The 16,447-nt window shown below is 41.7% G+C and overlaps 1 protein-coding gene across 2 annotated transcripts in view; it reads left to right on the top strand.

Moving 5' to 3' along the window:
• The first annotated feature begins 10,142 nt into the window (after positions 1 to 10,142).
• Positions 10,143 to 16,447, top strand: part of xkr6a (XK, Kell blood group complex subunit-related family, member 6a) — a 61,423-nt gene continuing 55,118 nt past the window's right edge. For both annotated transcript variants that reach the window (XM_075477847.1, XM_075477846.1), the window contains exon 1: positions 10,143 to 11,080. In XM_075477847.1, coding sequence (XP_075333962.1) covers positions 10,497 to 11,080 — 584 coding nt within the window. In that variant the 5' untranslated portion in view covers positions 10,143 to 10,496. The remainder of the gene's footprint in view (positions 11,081 to 16,447) is intronic.

Genomic DNA, 16,447 nt, shown 5'->3' with positions numbered 1-16,447 from the left:
ATTGAAATTTTACATTTTGAGTCTGCACCAGGCTAAAAGAGACGTGTGTGAGATTTGACTGAAATCCTATGGAGAGTATCATGATCTGCTTCAGTAGTCACAGTACATGTTGACAAGCATGTTTCTTTTGGTGAAATTCAGCTTCCTACTGTTGATGGCATCCATACAGCCCCAAACCATGTCACTCCCACTACTATGCTTGACTTTAAGCATGGGGCACTTTTCTTTGTACAAATCACTTTTTACCACCACACAGGCTTGACACCATCGAAAGCAAATTTGTTCATCTTGGTGTCATCAGATCACAGGACATGGTTCCAGCAATCCATATCCTTAGTTTGTTTGTCTCTGATGAGACAATGATAAACAAATTTGCTTTCGATGGTGTCAAGCATGTGTGGTGGTAAAAAGTGAATTGTACAAAGAAAAGTGCCCCATGCTTAAAGTCAAGCATTGGGAGTGACATGGTTTGGGGCTGTATGGATGCCATCAACAGTAGGAAGCTGAATTTCACCAAAAGAAACATGCTTGTCAACATGTACTGTGACTACTGAAGCAGATCATGATACTCTCCATAGGATTTCAGTCAAATCTCACACACGTCTCTTTTAGCCTGGTGCAGACTCAAAATGTAAAATTTCAATGTAAGGCAAGGATGAAACGCACAACGATGACCTCCCTTTTAATGCCTTTTCATTTCATGACATTTCGGGCCAACACGGCCCATTCTCAGGGAGTTTAACATAGGGGTGTACTCACTTTCGCACCAGCATAATTTCACAAAAATGGACAAATACAGGGCTCTCAAGTTTTCAAGTTTGCTTGGAGTGAGATTCGGGCAGGGCAGGGGCCGGCCGTGTGCGCGGGGGGTTTCTTTCGTTTTTTTGGGGGGTGGGGGGGGGGGGTGGTCCCTTGCAGTATCCCATCGCCATAAACTAGCTACTTAAAGAACAAAGAAATTGTTTTATTTATACCAAAATCACAAATCTTCACTTTTACACTAAATTCTGCTATATTTTAAAATAAATTGTTTTAGGTATGCAAAGTCTTAACAAACAAAAAAACAGACAAATTAAATTAAGAAAAACAAACATAACCCCAAATGGGCCCCTTGAGCAGTCCCTCTCTGTGTGTGTTTGTTTATGAGTGTTGTTGTAAGTGTTTGTGGCAGATTTTGATGCTTGATGACTGATATTGGGGGCTCCCATTTAAAGCACTGTGGCTCAGTGTCAGCCATTTTCACAGTCATGATGGATGACAGAGTTCCATTCAGAAACAAAGTGTTCCTGGTCTTGGTTTTATTGAGCCCCACCATGGAAAAAACCCTCTCTGCATCAGCATTTCAGTGTGGCAGAACTAATACCAGTTTGGCAATTGTAGATAGCCTTATTGGGAACCTGCTCATACCAGTCACCTTTGAAAAGAATTAACCACGGAAGCCTAATTACACTCCTACATATTTTTCATTTTTCATTAAGTTGCTCATGTCAAAGGGTGTGTGCTGAATATTTAGGTCTACTACTCCAACGAACACTTTAATCGGCAGGTATTGGTCTTTTACAAGGAGTAGGAAAACTATAGTAACTAATAAAAGATTCAAATAAATGAAGATATGACCTGCTGATGATCCTGACGGTTCTCTTCCACCTCCAGCTCGTCTACAACTTCTGCACGCATTCAGAGCATAATAGGTTATGTCCGCTGTGCATTCATGGGACGCGTGCTTGCAGCTGAAAGCTATTTCACACCCGGCAACAAGAAATTCTGTTTTCTGATTGGCTGAGAAATTCTATTTTGTGATTTGCCGATGGGTTGCTAAATCAAGACAGCTGTACCAGAGCTATAGTTCTGAGCTGTACGAGCGCACAGTAACCTGCCATTGACTCGTTTATAGTATGGGGCATTAGAATTTCTGTGCGACGAAGTTGATCATTTCTCAGCGTGAGAAATGGCATGTGTGGCGTGTGAACTTGTTGAAATGCGTGTGTCTCACGCTCATTGCGTGAGACTTGAGAGCCCTGCAAATATGTCATTTAAGTTATATTATTGACCTTTCTTTTCTGTTGTAAGCTGAACAGATGTTGTATTAAACTTACTCTATGCACGTTTTGGGAATAACTTGTGTGTGTATTAAAATATTGTTCAAAATGTTACTTTTCAACAGGGGTGTACTCATTTTCACTGTGCACTGTATATCACAAAGTATAGCTTACAAAATGATAGATGCTAGGTAGAGACGGGGTCACTCTTTTTATCATTTATAATTAAAATTTCTATAGTTTTTAAGTTTTAAAGTAAACAGTTAGCTCATAGTGCAACTAATGAAATAAAGCCCAAAGTTTTTTTGCCACATACTGCTTTTATCGGGGCTTAACAATTAAATTGTATCTAAGTAGTAGTAGCATAACATAGCTACCGTTGCTAGCTGTTATTAGCAAGAGGCTAATAAACACATTAGCCTATTGCTATCGGTTTCATTGCATGCATAATACTCAGAGATACTGACATGACGGCATGGTGCATATCTTTATGTTTTGTCCTTTAATTACTCTTCTTTCCTTCTTTTCCTGAACTGGGCACCTGAAGGCTGTTTAGACCTTTTATTTTCCATCCGCATGATGCACAGTTTTAGCTAGCTACACTTAAAAAAAAAAAAAAAACAAAACTCAAAACAGTCGAATTTGTATTTTCAGTTATAAAAATAACCGAATAAGCGACCAATGAATTCGTCTGTATGGAAAAAGAGTCAGTTTATAGGATGGCTGTCAAAAATACAGACTTGGCAAACAATATGAGGGCTGTATCTTTACAAAATAATAAGTGTTAGGTATATATAACCTAACCTTTTATTTGGGGCAGTGTTTGTAACTACACTTAATTTGCGTCTCTTTTTATAATAATGATCACCTGAATGAAAATAAATATGTTTCAACAGCTCAACAGGTGTTGAACGGTGTCTTGGAATCAAAATGAGCATTTGGAAGCTAAGAGTGGGCGCTTTACTGCCTTCAAATGGACCTAATGAGCGTTTGATTTTGACAACCATTCATAAATTCATCAATTTTCTTCAGTGCTGGTACTCAATCGAAATGCAATGATTCTCAAGTCTCATAAACCAGGAATTTATCCACAACACAGAAAACATATCAAATGTTGCAAGTAAGACGTTTTTGGGACAGGGGCAACAAAAGGCTGGAAAAGTAAGTGAATCTAAGAGGAAACAGCTGGAGGAACATGTTGCAACTAGTTAAAGTAATTAACAACAGATCAATGACATGATTAGGTATAAAAAGAGCACTTTAGAGAGGCAGAGTCTCTCAGAAGTAAAGATGGACACACAGCTTTTTCAGTCAATTTGACATGCAAGTGCTTGCAAAGAGGGTCCAGAAAAGGGGGCAATACTTAGCATTTTACATCTACGAGAGGACTTCTCATCATCCTTTGTCAAATTCAAGGTAACGCTTTCTGGAAATTGATGTTTGCAACCAGCTTTCTAGCACTTGATGAATCAAAAGTAACTTCCCAACATCAACTACAGCTCTTCATAGAGAGGAGAAGGTCAGAGAAGTCACAATTTTACGTTCATACTCTAAATTGAGCTGGTATCTCTTTTATTCTTGTTTTGTTGAGTACATTTGTTTAAAATCTCATCATTTTGTTGAAAGGGTCTGCTGGCTGGAAAATAAGTCCTGCCCTCCGAGAAGGCTCTGGAGTCAAAACCTTGTTTTAAACATTTCCAATTAATGTGAACACTGGGCTGATTCTGCATGTTACACACAAGGTGAGAACAACAGGTCGGTGTTAATAACAGAAACCGAGAAGTTAATTCACAGTTCTTTAAAACACATTTAGCTTGATTTGTCTGTACTGCAGTTTAATTTAAGTTGTAAATCATAAATCGGTGACCTTTCAGGGAACTTACTCTCATTCTTTGTGCCCATTTGTACTTATTTTTCATGTATTATGTTTGACTTTTTCCTCAAATCGGATAAAAAAAAAAAATTAAAATGCGTTTATCTGCTGTTGTTATGAGGACTGTGGGCAATAAGCCTGGGCTGCATATTTAACAAACTGAACCCAACACATCCAATGAATGATGCAGCAGCACACTTGTAGACCAACAAAGAATGTCTGTTTATACATGAGAGTCTGAGGAGCTCAGAAGGTTTCTTCATGCCTGAGCTGGTGAAAATGGCTCATTCTTTTGTTAAATGTTCCATTCTTTAACCTTGACTGGCTTCTATAAAGCACTTTACATACGTTTCTCATTCACCCATTCACAAAGACACTCATAAAGCACTTTTCTTTATGTGTACAGCAAAACATACAACATTTAGCCTCTCAGTAATATCTACTTGTGCACTACAGCTCATAGAAACCCTTCATGAATAATAAGTTCTGCCTCCCCTGAGCTGATCTTTGTGTTTCTGACTGAAACTTGCTGCAGAGCTCCACTGTAAACTGACCCAGGGCAGCAACTTCCACTGCAAAGAAGCTGCGGGGGCTCCATCTCATTGCCTGTGATTCCTAACAAAAATCCCAAAGAAAGGAAATCATCAATACTGCAGCGGCTCGTCTCAGGATGAGTTATAAAACCTTCAAGGAGAAAATGGCTCAATCGGGGTGATGAGTGAAAAAAAAATCTTTGTTCCAGTTCTGCTGCAATTTGACACAATCAAGCTAAAACTAAGATGTTCGATGCTGTGGAAACTCACTGCATCATATCAAAGATACGACGCTGTAGATAAGACATGATTAAACCAAGATGAGATATTTTTGTTGTTGTTTCCGGTTCATTAAAAGGTATGTTTGTTCAGTTGCTCGTTAAAACAAATTCAGATTCAGAAAACGTGACTGAGGAAAAAAAACAAAAACACTTGGCATGGCATAGAATAAATAGGTACTTAACTTGGGAACCGCAGGTAGCATGGGTAAGTAGACATGTAGGGAAGACAAGCAAAGATCCGATAACAAGACAGGGGAGACTAACTAAATAGAGGGCTGGGAGTGATTGGAGAGTGAGTGCAGCTGGTGACAATGACTAACGGGTGCAGTGAATGAACCAATGAGTGAGGGCGAAAAACAATGACAAGACTGATACTCAAAACCTGGGGTCCGTTTCACGTAGCAGGTTCAACCAACTCTGAGTCTATTCCTGATCTCTGAGTTGATCTACTCTGAGATAGAAAACCCTGAGTTTTCGGTTCCAGAAACGCTGATTTGAGTGAGGTTAATCAACTCTGAGTAGGTTACCCTTGAGTTTAGCGCGTGCACCATAACTTTAAAAAGCCAGCATCAATGGAGCCCCGATTCGACGAGTCACCATGGCAACGGGGAAGAGGAAGGGCTACGTTTTTCACCAACCTCGAATTGGAAATCTTAATGCGCTCATACGGCGAGTTTCAATACGTTTTTAGAAATAAGTGCAACACCGCTGCAGCAGCAAAAGTGTAAGTTTAAATGTAGTCCTTTGCAATCACAATAATAGTACAGGGAAACTGCTTGAATGGTAGCCCATTCATTTATTTAATTTAGGTACAATCCCGCAGGGGAGAAGCGCTCTTGGCAGCAGTTTAAGATGAAATATAAAAACATTGTTCAAACAGGTGAGACCTCGGCATGGAGGTACCTCATTTTGATCATGTTTTACACTGTAAAATAAATATTAAGTGGCTATTTGACTGTGCAGTTATTTTATTCCCAACATAATGCTGTTTTCACACACATAAACTATGTCTTCTCATCTATATCATCCATCCATCCATTATCTATACACCGCTGAATCCGTCAGTCGGGTCGCGGGGGGGCTGGAGCCTATCCCAGCGGTCAATGGGCAAGAGGCGGGGTGCACCCTGGACAGGCCGCCAGTCCATCACAGGGCCACATAGAGACAAACGAGACAAACAACCATACACACTCACAGTCACTCCGAAGGACAATTTAGAGTCATCATCTATATCATTTTCTGTTAAATAATTAAGCCTATTTAAACTAACACAGACTTCTACTGAGCCAACAGAAAGAAGGCAGATGCCCGTAAAACGGGTGCTGCACAGACCCACCACCTCTAATGGGAGGCCAGTGGCAGCTGAGGGAATCCCCGGAGGGAATCCACCCCCCACACACGAGTGCCTTTATAAAATATAATAGGCCTATATATGTCTTTTTTAAGCCTATTCATAACTAAACTAAATAACTGAAATTTACCCCCTTTATTTACCCTTTTTACGCGAAATGAGCTTTGCAAGCGTGTAGCGCTAATTGTTGAGGATGCGCACAAGAGATGCTCCAAACAAAGAGGCAGCTGGCATAAACACATGTATCCATAATCAAAAACAAGTATATATCTGGCCTAAGAATTAATGAATAGAATCCTTGGACAACAAGCAACACGTTGCAGCCCTTTTTCAAGGTTTACATGAAGCTTGTGACACAGTGAATCCTACAATGTTAGAAGTTATTTAGACCTATTAGTGTGGGACTGCCTCAGGGCTCAATGCTGGGACCACTGCCATTCATCACATATATTTATTATACACTCATCTAACCACATCTAACAGCTGTCTCTCTGTGTTTATTTGCATTTAGTGGTAACATTGATACATTAAGTACTAACTGTTGTTCAGATGTTGTATATTTTGCATTTAATGACTTACTTCAAAATAAAAACAAGAATTATTCCCGAAAACATGGAAAGTGTAATGTTTACAATAAACTGTTAAGTCTTTATAGGCCATACTTGATAAATAAGATTCATGTCTGATTAGACCTCAGATCAGGCAGAATGAGGCTGACACTGTGATGAGAATCATGTAAGAGTACCAAATGCCTCGAACCATTAAGAATCATTTGATCTAAGCAGATGAGATGAAGATGACAACGGGATTAAAAGTGACGTTAGTCTGTTTGAGCTCTTATTAGAAACAGTTCAATATTCATCACTGTAGCGAGAGCAAAAGTTGTTACTCTAACTTTCTTAAGAGACAAAAAAACACGCTCATATTGTGTATATATATATATATATATATATATATATATATATATATATATATATATATATATGTATATATATAAAATACATGGCTCTGTTTTTGGATTTCTTATTCTAAGAACCAGGACAGGAAAATGGACTGATCCACGAGTAATGCCTTTAAATTGAATCATGATAGTATGCCCATTTTTCTTAACAGTCTCTTTCTCTACAAAGCCAGCGTGTGCTGTTATGTCTCTTATGGAGTTTAGATGTTGAAAACCCATGTAGTTGATTTACTACACTTTTCCCACCACTGTCAGACTCTATTTACAGGCTGGAAGTCGTCAGCATTCTCCCCAGTCGTCCTTCCTGCTGTGCTCACATTATCTTTCACTGAGTTATCCCCATCTGCAGCCAAATAACATCCCAGTTTGCCAGTATTTTATGTTAATTTTCCAGTGAACTTCACACTTATCCTAACCTCTGAGCAGCTTCTGCTCCTTTGAGAAGTCCTGAACACCGAAATGAAGAGGGAAAACATCCCTAATTGGCACGTAATCTCGTCTAATTACATCTGCAGCTCATCAAAGCTCTCACTGTGTGTCTCTGTGATTCCTATCAACCCAGAACAAGCTGGCTGTTCTGATCTATAGCTGCTGCCCTTTTTTTTTCTTCCAGTCCCTGAATGCAGAAGCAAATAATCAGCGCAGCAGATCTCAAGCCCTCAGGCTTTTTACTAATTCATTCGGATAAATATTGTGTAGTGGAGGGTGGGACTGCAGCTGGAGCCTCAAATGGCAAACTAGGTGGCTTGTCTTTTACTCTGTGTTCTTTATGGCACGTTTGGCCAGATTCTGCTGAGAAAACAGGACAAAAGTTGATGGATTTCATGTGAAAACAAACATCTACCTTATCTCCGTTTGACACGTGCACACACGTGTGCATGATCGGGTGTCGTAATTCTTTAAATCTGAGTGTTGGAGAAAATGTTCCACACTTTGAGCGTTGCTGCCACTCACTTTCATCGCGTCCCGCTCGCACGCCAGACATCTCTCTATGACCATCTACTCCTTCCTCTCGTGTCCTTCGGGCTGCACATCCACGGTCGTCATGACAACAGAGGCTAATCTCCTGTGGACAGAAAGAGAGAAAGTGCAAGAGCCTGCACAGAAACGTGCCTCTGAGAACGAAAAGGGAAACTGTGTGTGTGTGTGATAAAGAGATGCAGATATGTTTGTGGATGGAGGACCTGTGCGTGCACGTTCTAGCTCTTTTTTTCACATTTCTAAAAGAGAAAACATGAGCGAAGACGGGCACAGAAAGCCCATTTTAATAACAATACATAAAAGTATTCTTGCTTTCTTTCTCTTTCTGTTTTTTCCTTCCTAAATTCACACTTCCCTCCTCTGTTTAAACTTGAATATAAGGACTGATATGTTCATTTTTGAGCTCCCGACCTTCACGATTCTTCCCATTTTCTGCTTTTTCCTCAATAAATCCTTTGAACCTATTAGTTTTCCCTTTTGTGTAATTTTTTTACAGAAAGTCATGTGCCCTTTTGTCATCTTTTTTCTGACTAGCTTTAAAAAACATCCATTTTTCCTCCTTTATGCACGGCGCATCCTTTTCATCCCTCCAACAATCCCTTTAATCTTCTTCTTTCTTATATTCTCCCAATCTTTTCATCCTTCCAAACAGCTTCAGCCTGAATCTTTAAACTCTTTTTTTTTTAAATCCCTCCTCCAATTCCTGAACTCACCCCTGAGCTCCCAATACAAATAAGTGTCCATTTTAGTTTCTCACGTTCCTAAATCCTTGCCTCCCTGCTCCCCCAGCAGGAACCACACATACAGTATGTCATGGCTGATTAGGCTGGCAGCCAGCCCACTGGAGGGGGTGATGGAGGGATGGGAGACCGTGAGGTGGAAAGGTGGATGTCTGACTGAGCAATGTAGATTCCATTCAACTCATTTTTCCATTTATTTCCATGTCTGCAGAATGAAGGAACAAGCTGATTTAATTGGAAACCAATCCAACAGCAGTATATGGCACGACCTCATACCTCTGTGTGCGCACGTGCAGATGTGCATGAGGGGTTGAAGTTGCTACACTGAAAAAAACAACTCATAAGATTTACTTAAAAAACCCTTTGTAAGTATTTGCAATCAAATGATTTAAGTAATATTTAATGCTGCAATATCAAGTAAATTTTACTTACCATAAAACACAACAGTTTTGAAGATATTAAGTAACATTTACTTAATTACATCTAAGTTTTAAGTTATTTATTTAAACAAATTAGGTAAAGTCTACTTGTTTTTCATAGGCAGGAACATCATTTTACTCAAAATTTTAAAGTACATTTTATATATCTGGAGTATTTATACTTACTATATATTATATACTACTATGTAGCCTAGTATTATACTTCTCAAATTGATTGATTGATTTTTTTTATTTAGCCATTTATTATTATTATTAGTTAGTAGTATTTTTATTAGAATTGGTATTACTATTGTTGTTTTTAATATACAATCATTGTAAATATTAATAATTTTTTGAGCTACTTGACTAATTTGAATTCCCCCATTGGGGGATGAATAAAGTATTTTTCTATTCTATTCTATTTGCTGTTATGAAGTAACTTAGTAGATTTTAACGATACACTTTCAGAGTAAAGTTTATGTAGTATTTCTAGGTTTATATAGGCTACATGAAACTATTGAAAATTTAAATTGTATAAGGAAACCTAAGTAAAACTTACTCTTCCCCCATATAATTCATGTATTACGTTAATAAAATGTTTAATTTTACTTAAGAAGCTCTAGTTCTTACTGAATCTCAACTCAACTCAACTTTATTTATAAAGTCTTTTAAAACAGCTGTGGATTCTGGACTGTCACTCTAATAGAGTTTACTTTACCAAAAAGTCACTTTTTTCAGTGTATCCGGTAGAGGGCGGAGTGAGAGTGTCTGAGAAAGTGAACAGTGGGGAAGTGGGAGCCGCAGAGGGCTGGAGCTGCGGAAAGGAGCGGAGCGGACAGGGGAGGCAGCCGGGTACCTACAGCCGGGGAGCGGGCAGCCTGAGATGCAGGAGTCGGGACAACCGGGTTTATAGCACCAGCGGGGGGTTGAAATAACCTAGGGTCGGGTGCGCCCCCCCCCCCCCCCCCCCCCCCCCCTACACACGCACACACACACACTCACTCACACGTCTTAAGAACAGCGGGAGATGCATTACGTCATAGCCTCCCATCGCCCCAGATGACCGCGCGCGCAGGACGGGATGATGCAGGGCCAGAAGAGAAACTGATTCCGCCGCTGCCCGCTGCTGCCCGCTGCTGCCCGGGGGCGGTGTCCCGCCCGGACCAGAAGCACCCGCCAGCGCGCGGCCGCCGGCCCTGATGGCTCCCCTGAAAGAAGGGGACAGCAGGTATCTGGGAAGTGACGTGGTGTCCGCGCCCCGCCAGCCAGCACAACGGTGCGGCTGTCGTGCTTTTCTCAGGAGGGCGGGAAGGGGAACATGGCCGCTCAGTCGGACGGTAAAGCCGGGCTCGGGTGCGGCGGCGGCGGCGGCGGCGGCTTCGCGCAGCTGTACGACGTGGACGCCGAGGAGCCTCTGGACTCCGCCGCGATCCACATCTGCCAGTGCTGCCGCTCCTCCGCCTGCTACTGGGGCTGCCGCTCAGCCTGCCTCGGCGCGCTGCTCCAGCCCGTCGGAGGGGTCGGCATCCGGGAGACGCACTGCCCGCCCCGCGAGCAGCTGTGGCTGGACTGCCTCTGGATCGTCCTCGCCCTCCTCGTCTTCTTCTGGGACGTTGGCACGGACCTGTGCCTGGCGCTGGACTACTACCAGAGGCAGGACTACCTCTGGTTCGGCCTCACCCTCTTCTTTGTGCTGGTGCCGTCGGTGCTTGTCCAGATTCTGAGTTTCCGCTGGTTCGTGCAGGACTACACCGGCGGGGGGCTCGGAGAGGTGGAGGGACTCACAAAGCGGGGCACGGTGGCTCTGGGGTGCCTGTATCCCGGCAAAGACCGCCTGCAGCTGGCCACCATCTGGCTGTGGCAGGCCACCATACACATCCTCCAACTGGGGCAAGTGTGGAGGTAGGGGGGCACAACGCATAACACACACCTGATCCCCACCTCTGTCTCAGGCTCACGTGCTGCAGGTGGCTGGCTGTCCAGTTGATGTAAAACTTACATTTTAGACAGCTGTTTGGAGACAGTCTCTGGTGCTAATTTCACTGATAAACTTGCATATTTTCACTTGAAAAGTTCATTCAGCAGCTTTGACAGCGATCTGCAGGCAAATAGAGCAGAATTTATGTCTGAGAGGGGACCTCACAACTATATTAGAGGGAGTTTTCCTATATTAAAGGAGAAATTTGGAGGTTTTTTTAAACCTGGACCTTGTTTTCTGTCATAAAGTTACTGCGAACGTATTCAGCACCACGGACAGCTCCGTGTCCAGCCCCTACAAACATGCTCAGGATGCATTTTATTCTGAGGTAGTATGGGTTAAAGGGCAAGTTCGTTTTTTTTTTTTTTTTTTTTTAAACCTGGACCTTATTTCTGGCACAAAATACGTTCATCTACTCACCGATAACAGTTTGGTGAAAGTCGGCGTCCTTCTGAAGATATTTAGATGACATGTAAAGCCCCCAATAACAACAACACGGCAGCTCTGAGCTAACAGTGAAATAGTACGCGTTCATTCATTCATTGGTCTTAAAGTATTGGTGAAATAAAGACAGATAATGCCTTATTTAGACGCTGTATTGTCTCTGGCCTGTTCTTATTTGACTTACTTATGCTGCAATATGTGCAATACATTCATACAACAATCGGAGTGCACTGTAACTTTTTACTGTAACTTTTACTATTTTCATTCTTTTGCATATTATTTAGATATATTTATACTGTGTGCCTTATATCTTTTTGTGTATCCAAAGCCAAGAGCTCCTGAACTAAATTTCATTATGCCTGCATAGAGACAATAAAGATTCTTGATTCTTGATATGGGTTTACGCGGATTTGAGTGATCTAAACATCTTCCAAAGGCAGCGAATTTCCTCAAACTGTTATCGGTGAGTAGATGAACGTATTTTATGCCAGAAATAAGGTCCAGGTTTAAAAAAAAAAAAAAACGAACTTGCCCTTTAAGCAATATTTCCTCAGAATAAAAGGCATCCTGAGCATGTTTATAGGGGCTGGACACGGAGCTGTCCGTGGTGCTGAATGCGTTTCCAGTAACTCAATCGAGGATTTTTCACTTAAGTTGTTGGACAAGAGGAATGTGCGTGCATGTGTGCGTGTGTGCACGTGTGTTCATGCATGTCACCGTGTGCACGGCCAGTGGAAAAACGGTGTCACGGCTCTTCCTGTGAGTGTCAGCATGCGTGGTGAGTACAAAGAGGAAAAGCATCTGCGCTTCTGGCAATACATCTCTTTCTCTCTCGTCACTGCTCGCTGTCTAACCCCCCAACCCACCCTCGCCATTTTTTTACACACACACACATAAACACACAGTTGGCCAAGCTTAGGTGCTAATTGTGGTGCTAAAAACATCGTTAGGGGGGAAAAAAGTGAAAGACACGCATGATTCTTCTCACTGCTGAGCACAAACACAGACAAACTAAAGGTTTCTTATGTATTTGTTGGGCGTGTGCTACTCAGCTCTTCTGCTACAGTTGTAGGGTTAAATCAAACCCATCCCCCCACCCCCCCAAACACAAACATCCCCCCTCCACCTGCAGAGTGGATTCTCCCACCTGGAGGATGTAGAAGGGAGGCGGGAGTGGTGCAGCTGAGGAAGTGGTACGACCTGATTGAGATGGATCGTTTATAGATGGAGAGGCTGTGGAACGGAGGTGGGGGGGGGGGGGGGGGGGGGGGGGGCGTGCACATGTACAATGAGAGTGGAAAAGGGGGGGAGGGGAGAAGAAGTGAGAGTGGTGGGGGTAGGGTGGAGTTGAAGATCTACTGTAGTCGGATCATTTGGTTAAAAACCACATCATTTGTCGAGCTGTTATCAGATTATCCTGCTAGTTGATCTCATGTGACGATCTGACAGCAGCTCCTGTTTACAGCTGTTTGGAAAAGCCAAACAAATGATGCCGGTTATTTATCCCTCGCTGTTCTCCCGTCAAGGACACGCAGCATTTCGATGCCTCAATTTAAAGCTAAAGCTGTCCACCGGAGGGTCGTGTGGGCGTTTTTTTCTATTGATTTTACATTATTTATTTCATGGGGAATCAAGCTTGTGTGTTTCAAATCAGTTGGCAGCAATAGCCACACTTACACAGCCATGCGTAACGCAGGATCACGCACACGCAAAAAGACAACCTGGAAATCAATAAGAGCCAGTTTGTCCACATACATGACTGCACGCACACCCAAGGTGAGTTGCCCGGGGGCATTTTAATTGAAATCACGTCCCACGTTCCGCCCACATGGGCTGTAGTTTCTCACATCCTGGAATCCACTCGGGTTGTATAGATCAACATTTTGTGAAGACTGTTCACAGAGAGACTCTTTCTGAAGCCCAGAAATATATATAGGGATGTTTTAACCCGACTGTTTCAACCCGACTGTTTCATCCCGACTGTTTCATCCCGACTGTTTCATCCCGACTGTTTCATCCCGACTGTTTTAAAACTGTTTTATCCCGACTGTTTTAAAACTGTTTTATCCCGACTGTTTCATCCCGACTGTTTTAAAACTGTTTTATCCCGACTGTTTTATCCCGACTGTTTTATCCCGACTGTTTCATCCCGACTGTTTTAAAACTGTTTTATCCCGACTGTTTTATCCCGACTGTTTCATCCCGACTGTTTTAAAACTGTTTTATCCCGACTGTTTTAAAACTGTTTTATCCCGACTGTTTCATCCCGACTGTTTTAAAACTGTTTTATCCCGACTGTTTCATCCCGACTGTTTTAAAACTGTTTTATCCCGACTGTTTTATCCCGACTGTTTTATCCCGACTGTTTCAACCCGACTGTTTCAACCCGACTGTTTCATCCCGACTGTTTCATCCCGACTGTTTTAAAACTGTTTTATCCCGACTGTTTTAAAACTGTTTTATCCCGACTGTTTCATCCCGACTGTTTTAAAACTGTTTTATCCCGACTGTTTTATCCCGACTGTTTTATCCCGACTGTTTCATCCCGACTGTTTCATCCCGACTGTTTTAAAACTGTTTCATCCCGACTGTTTCATCCCGACTGTTTTAAAACTGTTTTATCCCGACTGTTTCAACCCGACTGTTTTATCCCGACTGTTTCATCCCGACTGTTTCAAAACTGTTTTATCCCGACTGTTTCAACCCGACTGTTTTAAAACTGTTTCGTCCCGACTGTTTCGTCTCGACTGTTTCAACCCGACTGTTTCAAAACTGTTTTATCCCGACTGTTTCAACCCGACTGTTTCGTCTCGACTGTTTTAAAACTGTTTTATCCCGACTGTTTTAAAACTGTTTCATCCCGACTGTTTCAACCCGACTGTTTTATCCCGACTGTTTCATCCCGACTGTTTCAAAACTGTTTCATCCCGACTGTTTCAAAACTGTTTCATCCCGACTGTTTTAAAACTGTTTTATCCCGACTGTTTTAAAACTGTTTCATCCCGACTGTTTCAACCCGACTGTTTCATCCCGACTGTTTCAAAACTGTTTCGTCCCGACTGTTTCAAAACTGTTTCGTTCCGACTGTTTCGTCTCGACTGTTTCAACCCGACTGTTTCAAAACTGTTTCGTCCCGACTGTTTCGTCCCGACTGTTTCGTCTCGACTGTTTTATCCCGACTGTTTCATCCCGACTGTTTTAAAACTGTTTCATCCCGACTGTTTCATCCCGACTGTTTCAAAACTGTTTTATCCCGACTGTTTCATCCCGACTGTTTTAAAACTGTTTCATCCCGACTGTTTCATCCCGACTGTTTCAAAACTGTTTTATCCCGACTGTTTCATCCCGACTGTTTCAACCCGACTGTTTCAACCCCACTGTTTCATCCCGACTGTTTTAAAACTGTTTCATCCCGACTGTTTCAAAACTGTTTCATCCCGACTGTTTTAAAACTGTTTCATCCCGACTGTTTCAAAACTGTTTTATCCCGACTGTTTTAAAACTGTTTCATCCCGACTGTTTTAAAACTGTTTCATCCCGACTGTTTCATCCCGACTGTTTCAACCCGACTGTTTTAAAACTGTTTCATCCCGACTGTTTTAAAACTGTTTCATCCCGACTGTTTCAAAACTGTTTTATCCCGACTGTTTTAAAACTCTTTCGTCCCGACTGTTTCGTCCCGACTGTTTCGTCTCGACTGTTTCAACCCGACTGTTTCAAAACTGTTTTATCCCGACTGTTTTAAAACTGTTTCATCCCGACTGTTTCAAAACTGTTTCATCCCGACTGTTTTAAAACTGTTTCATCCCGACTGTTTCAAAACTGTTTTATCCCGACTGTTTTAAAACTGTTTCATCCCGACTGTTTCAAAACTGTTTCATCCCGACTGTTTTAAAATTGTTTCATCCCGACTGTTTCAAAACTGTTTTATCCCGACTGTTTTAAAACTGTTTCATCCCGACTGTTTCAAAACTGTTTCATCCCGACTGTTTCAAAACTGTTTCATCCCGACTGTTTTAAAACTGTTTCATCCCGACTGTTTTAAAACTGTTTCAACCCGACTGTTTCAAAACTGTTTTATCCCGACTGTTTTAAAACTGTTTCATCCCGACTGTTTCAAAACTGTTTCATCCCGACTGTTTTAAAACTGTTTCATCCCGACTGTTTCATCCCGACTGTTTCAAAACTGTTTTATCCCGACTGTTTTAAAACTGTTTCATCCCGACTGTTTCAAAACTGTTTCATCCCGACTGTTTTAAAACTGTTTCATCCCGACTGTTTCAAAACTGTTTTATCCCGACTGTTTTAAAACTCTTTCGTCCCGACTGTTTCGTCCCGACTGTTTCGTCTCGACTGTTTCAACCCGACTGTTTCAAAACTGTTTTATCCCGACTGTTTTAAAACTGTTTCATCCCGACTGTTTCAAAACTGTTTCATCCCGACTGTTTTAAAACTGTTTCATCCCGACTGTTTCAAAACTGTTTTATCCCGACTGTTTTAAAACTGTTTCATCCCGACTGTTTCAAAACTGTTTCATCCCGACTGTTTTAAAATTGTTTCATCCCGACTGTTTCAAAACTGTTTTATCCCGACTGTTTTAAAACTGTTTCATCCCGACTGTTTCAAAACTGTTTCATCCCGACTGTTTCAAAACTGTTTCATCCCGACTGTTTTAAAACTGTTTCATCCCGACTGTTTTAAAACTGTTTTATCCCGACTGTTTTAAAACTGTTTCATCCCGACTGTTTCAAAACTGTTTCATCCCGACTGTTTTAAAACTGTTTCATCCCGACTGTTTCATCCCGACTGTTTCAAAACTGTTTTATCCCGACTGTTTTAAAACTGTT

Source organism: Odontesthes bonariensis, chromosome 11 (assembly GCF_027942865.1).
Source record: "Odontesthes bonariensis isolate fOdoBon6 chromosome 11, fOdoBon6.hap1, whole genome shotgun sequence".
Classification (NCBI taxonomy): domain Eukaryota; kingdom Metazoa; phylum Chordata; class Actinopteri; order Atheriniformes; family Atherinopsidae; genus Odontesthes; species Odontesthes bonariensis.
Note: the sequence above shows the minus strand (reverse complement) of the source record. Positions and strands in the feature narration are given on the sequence as shown.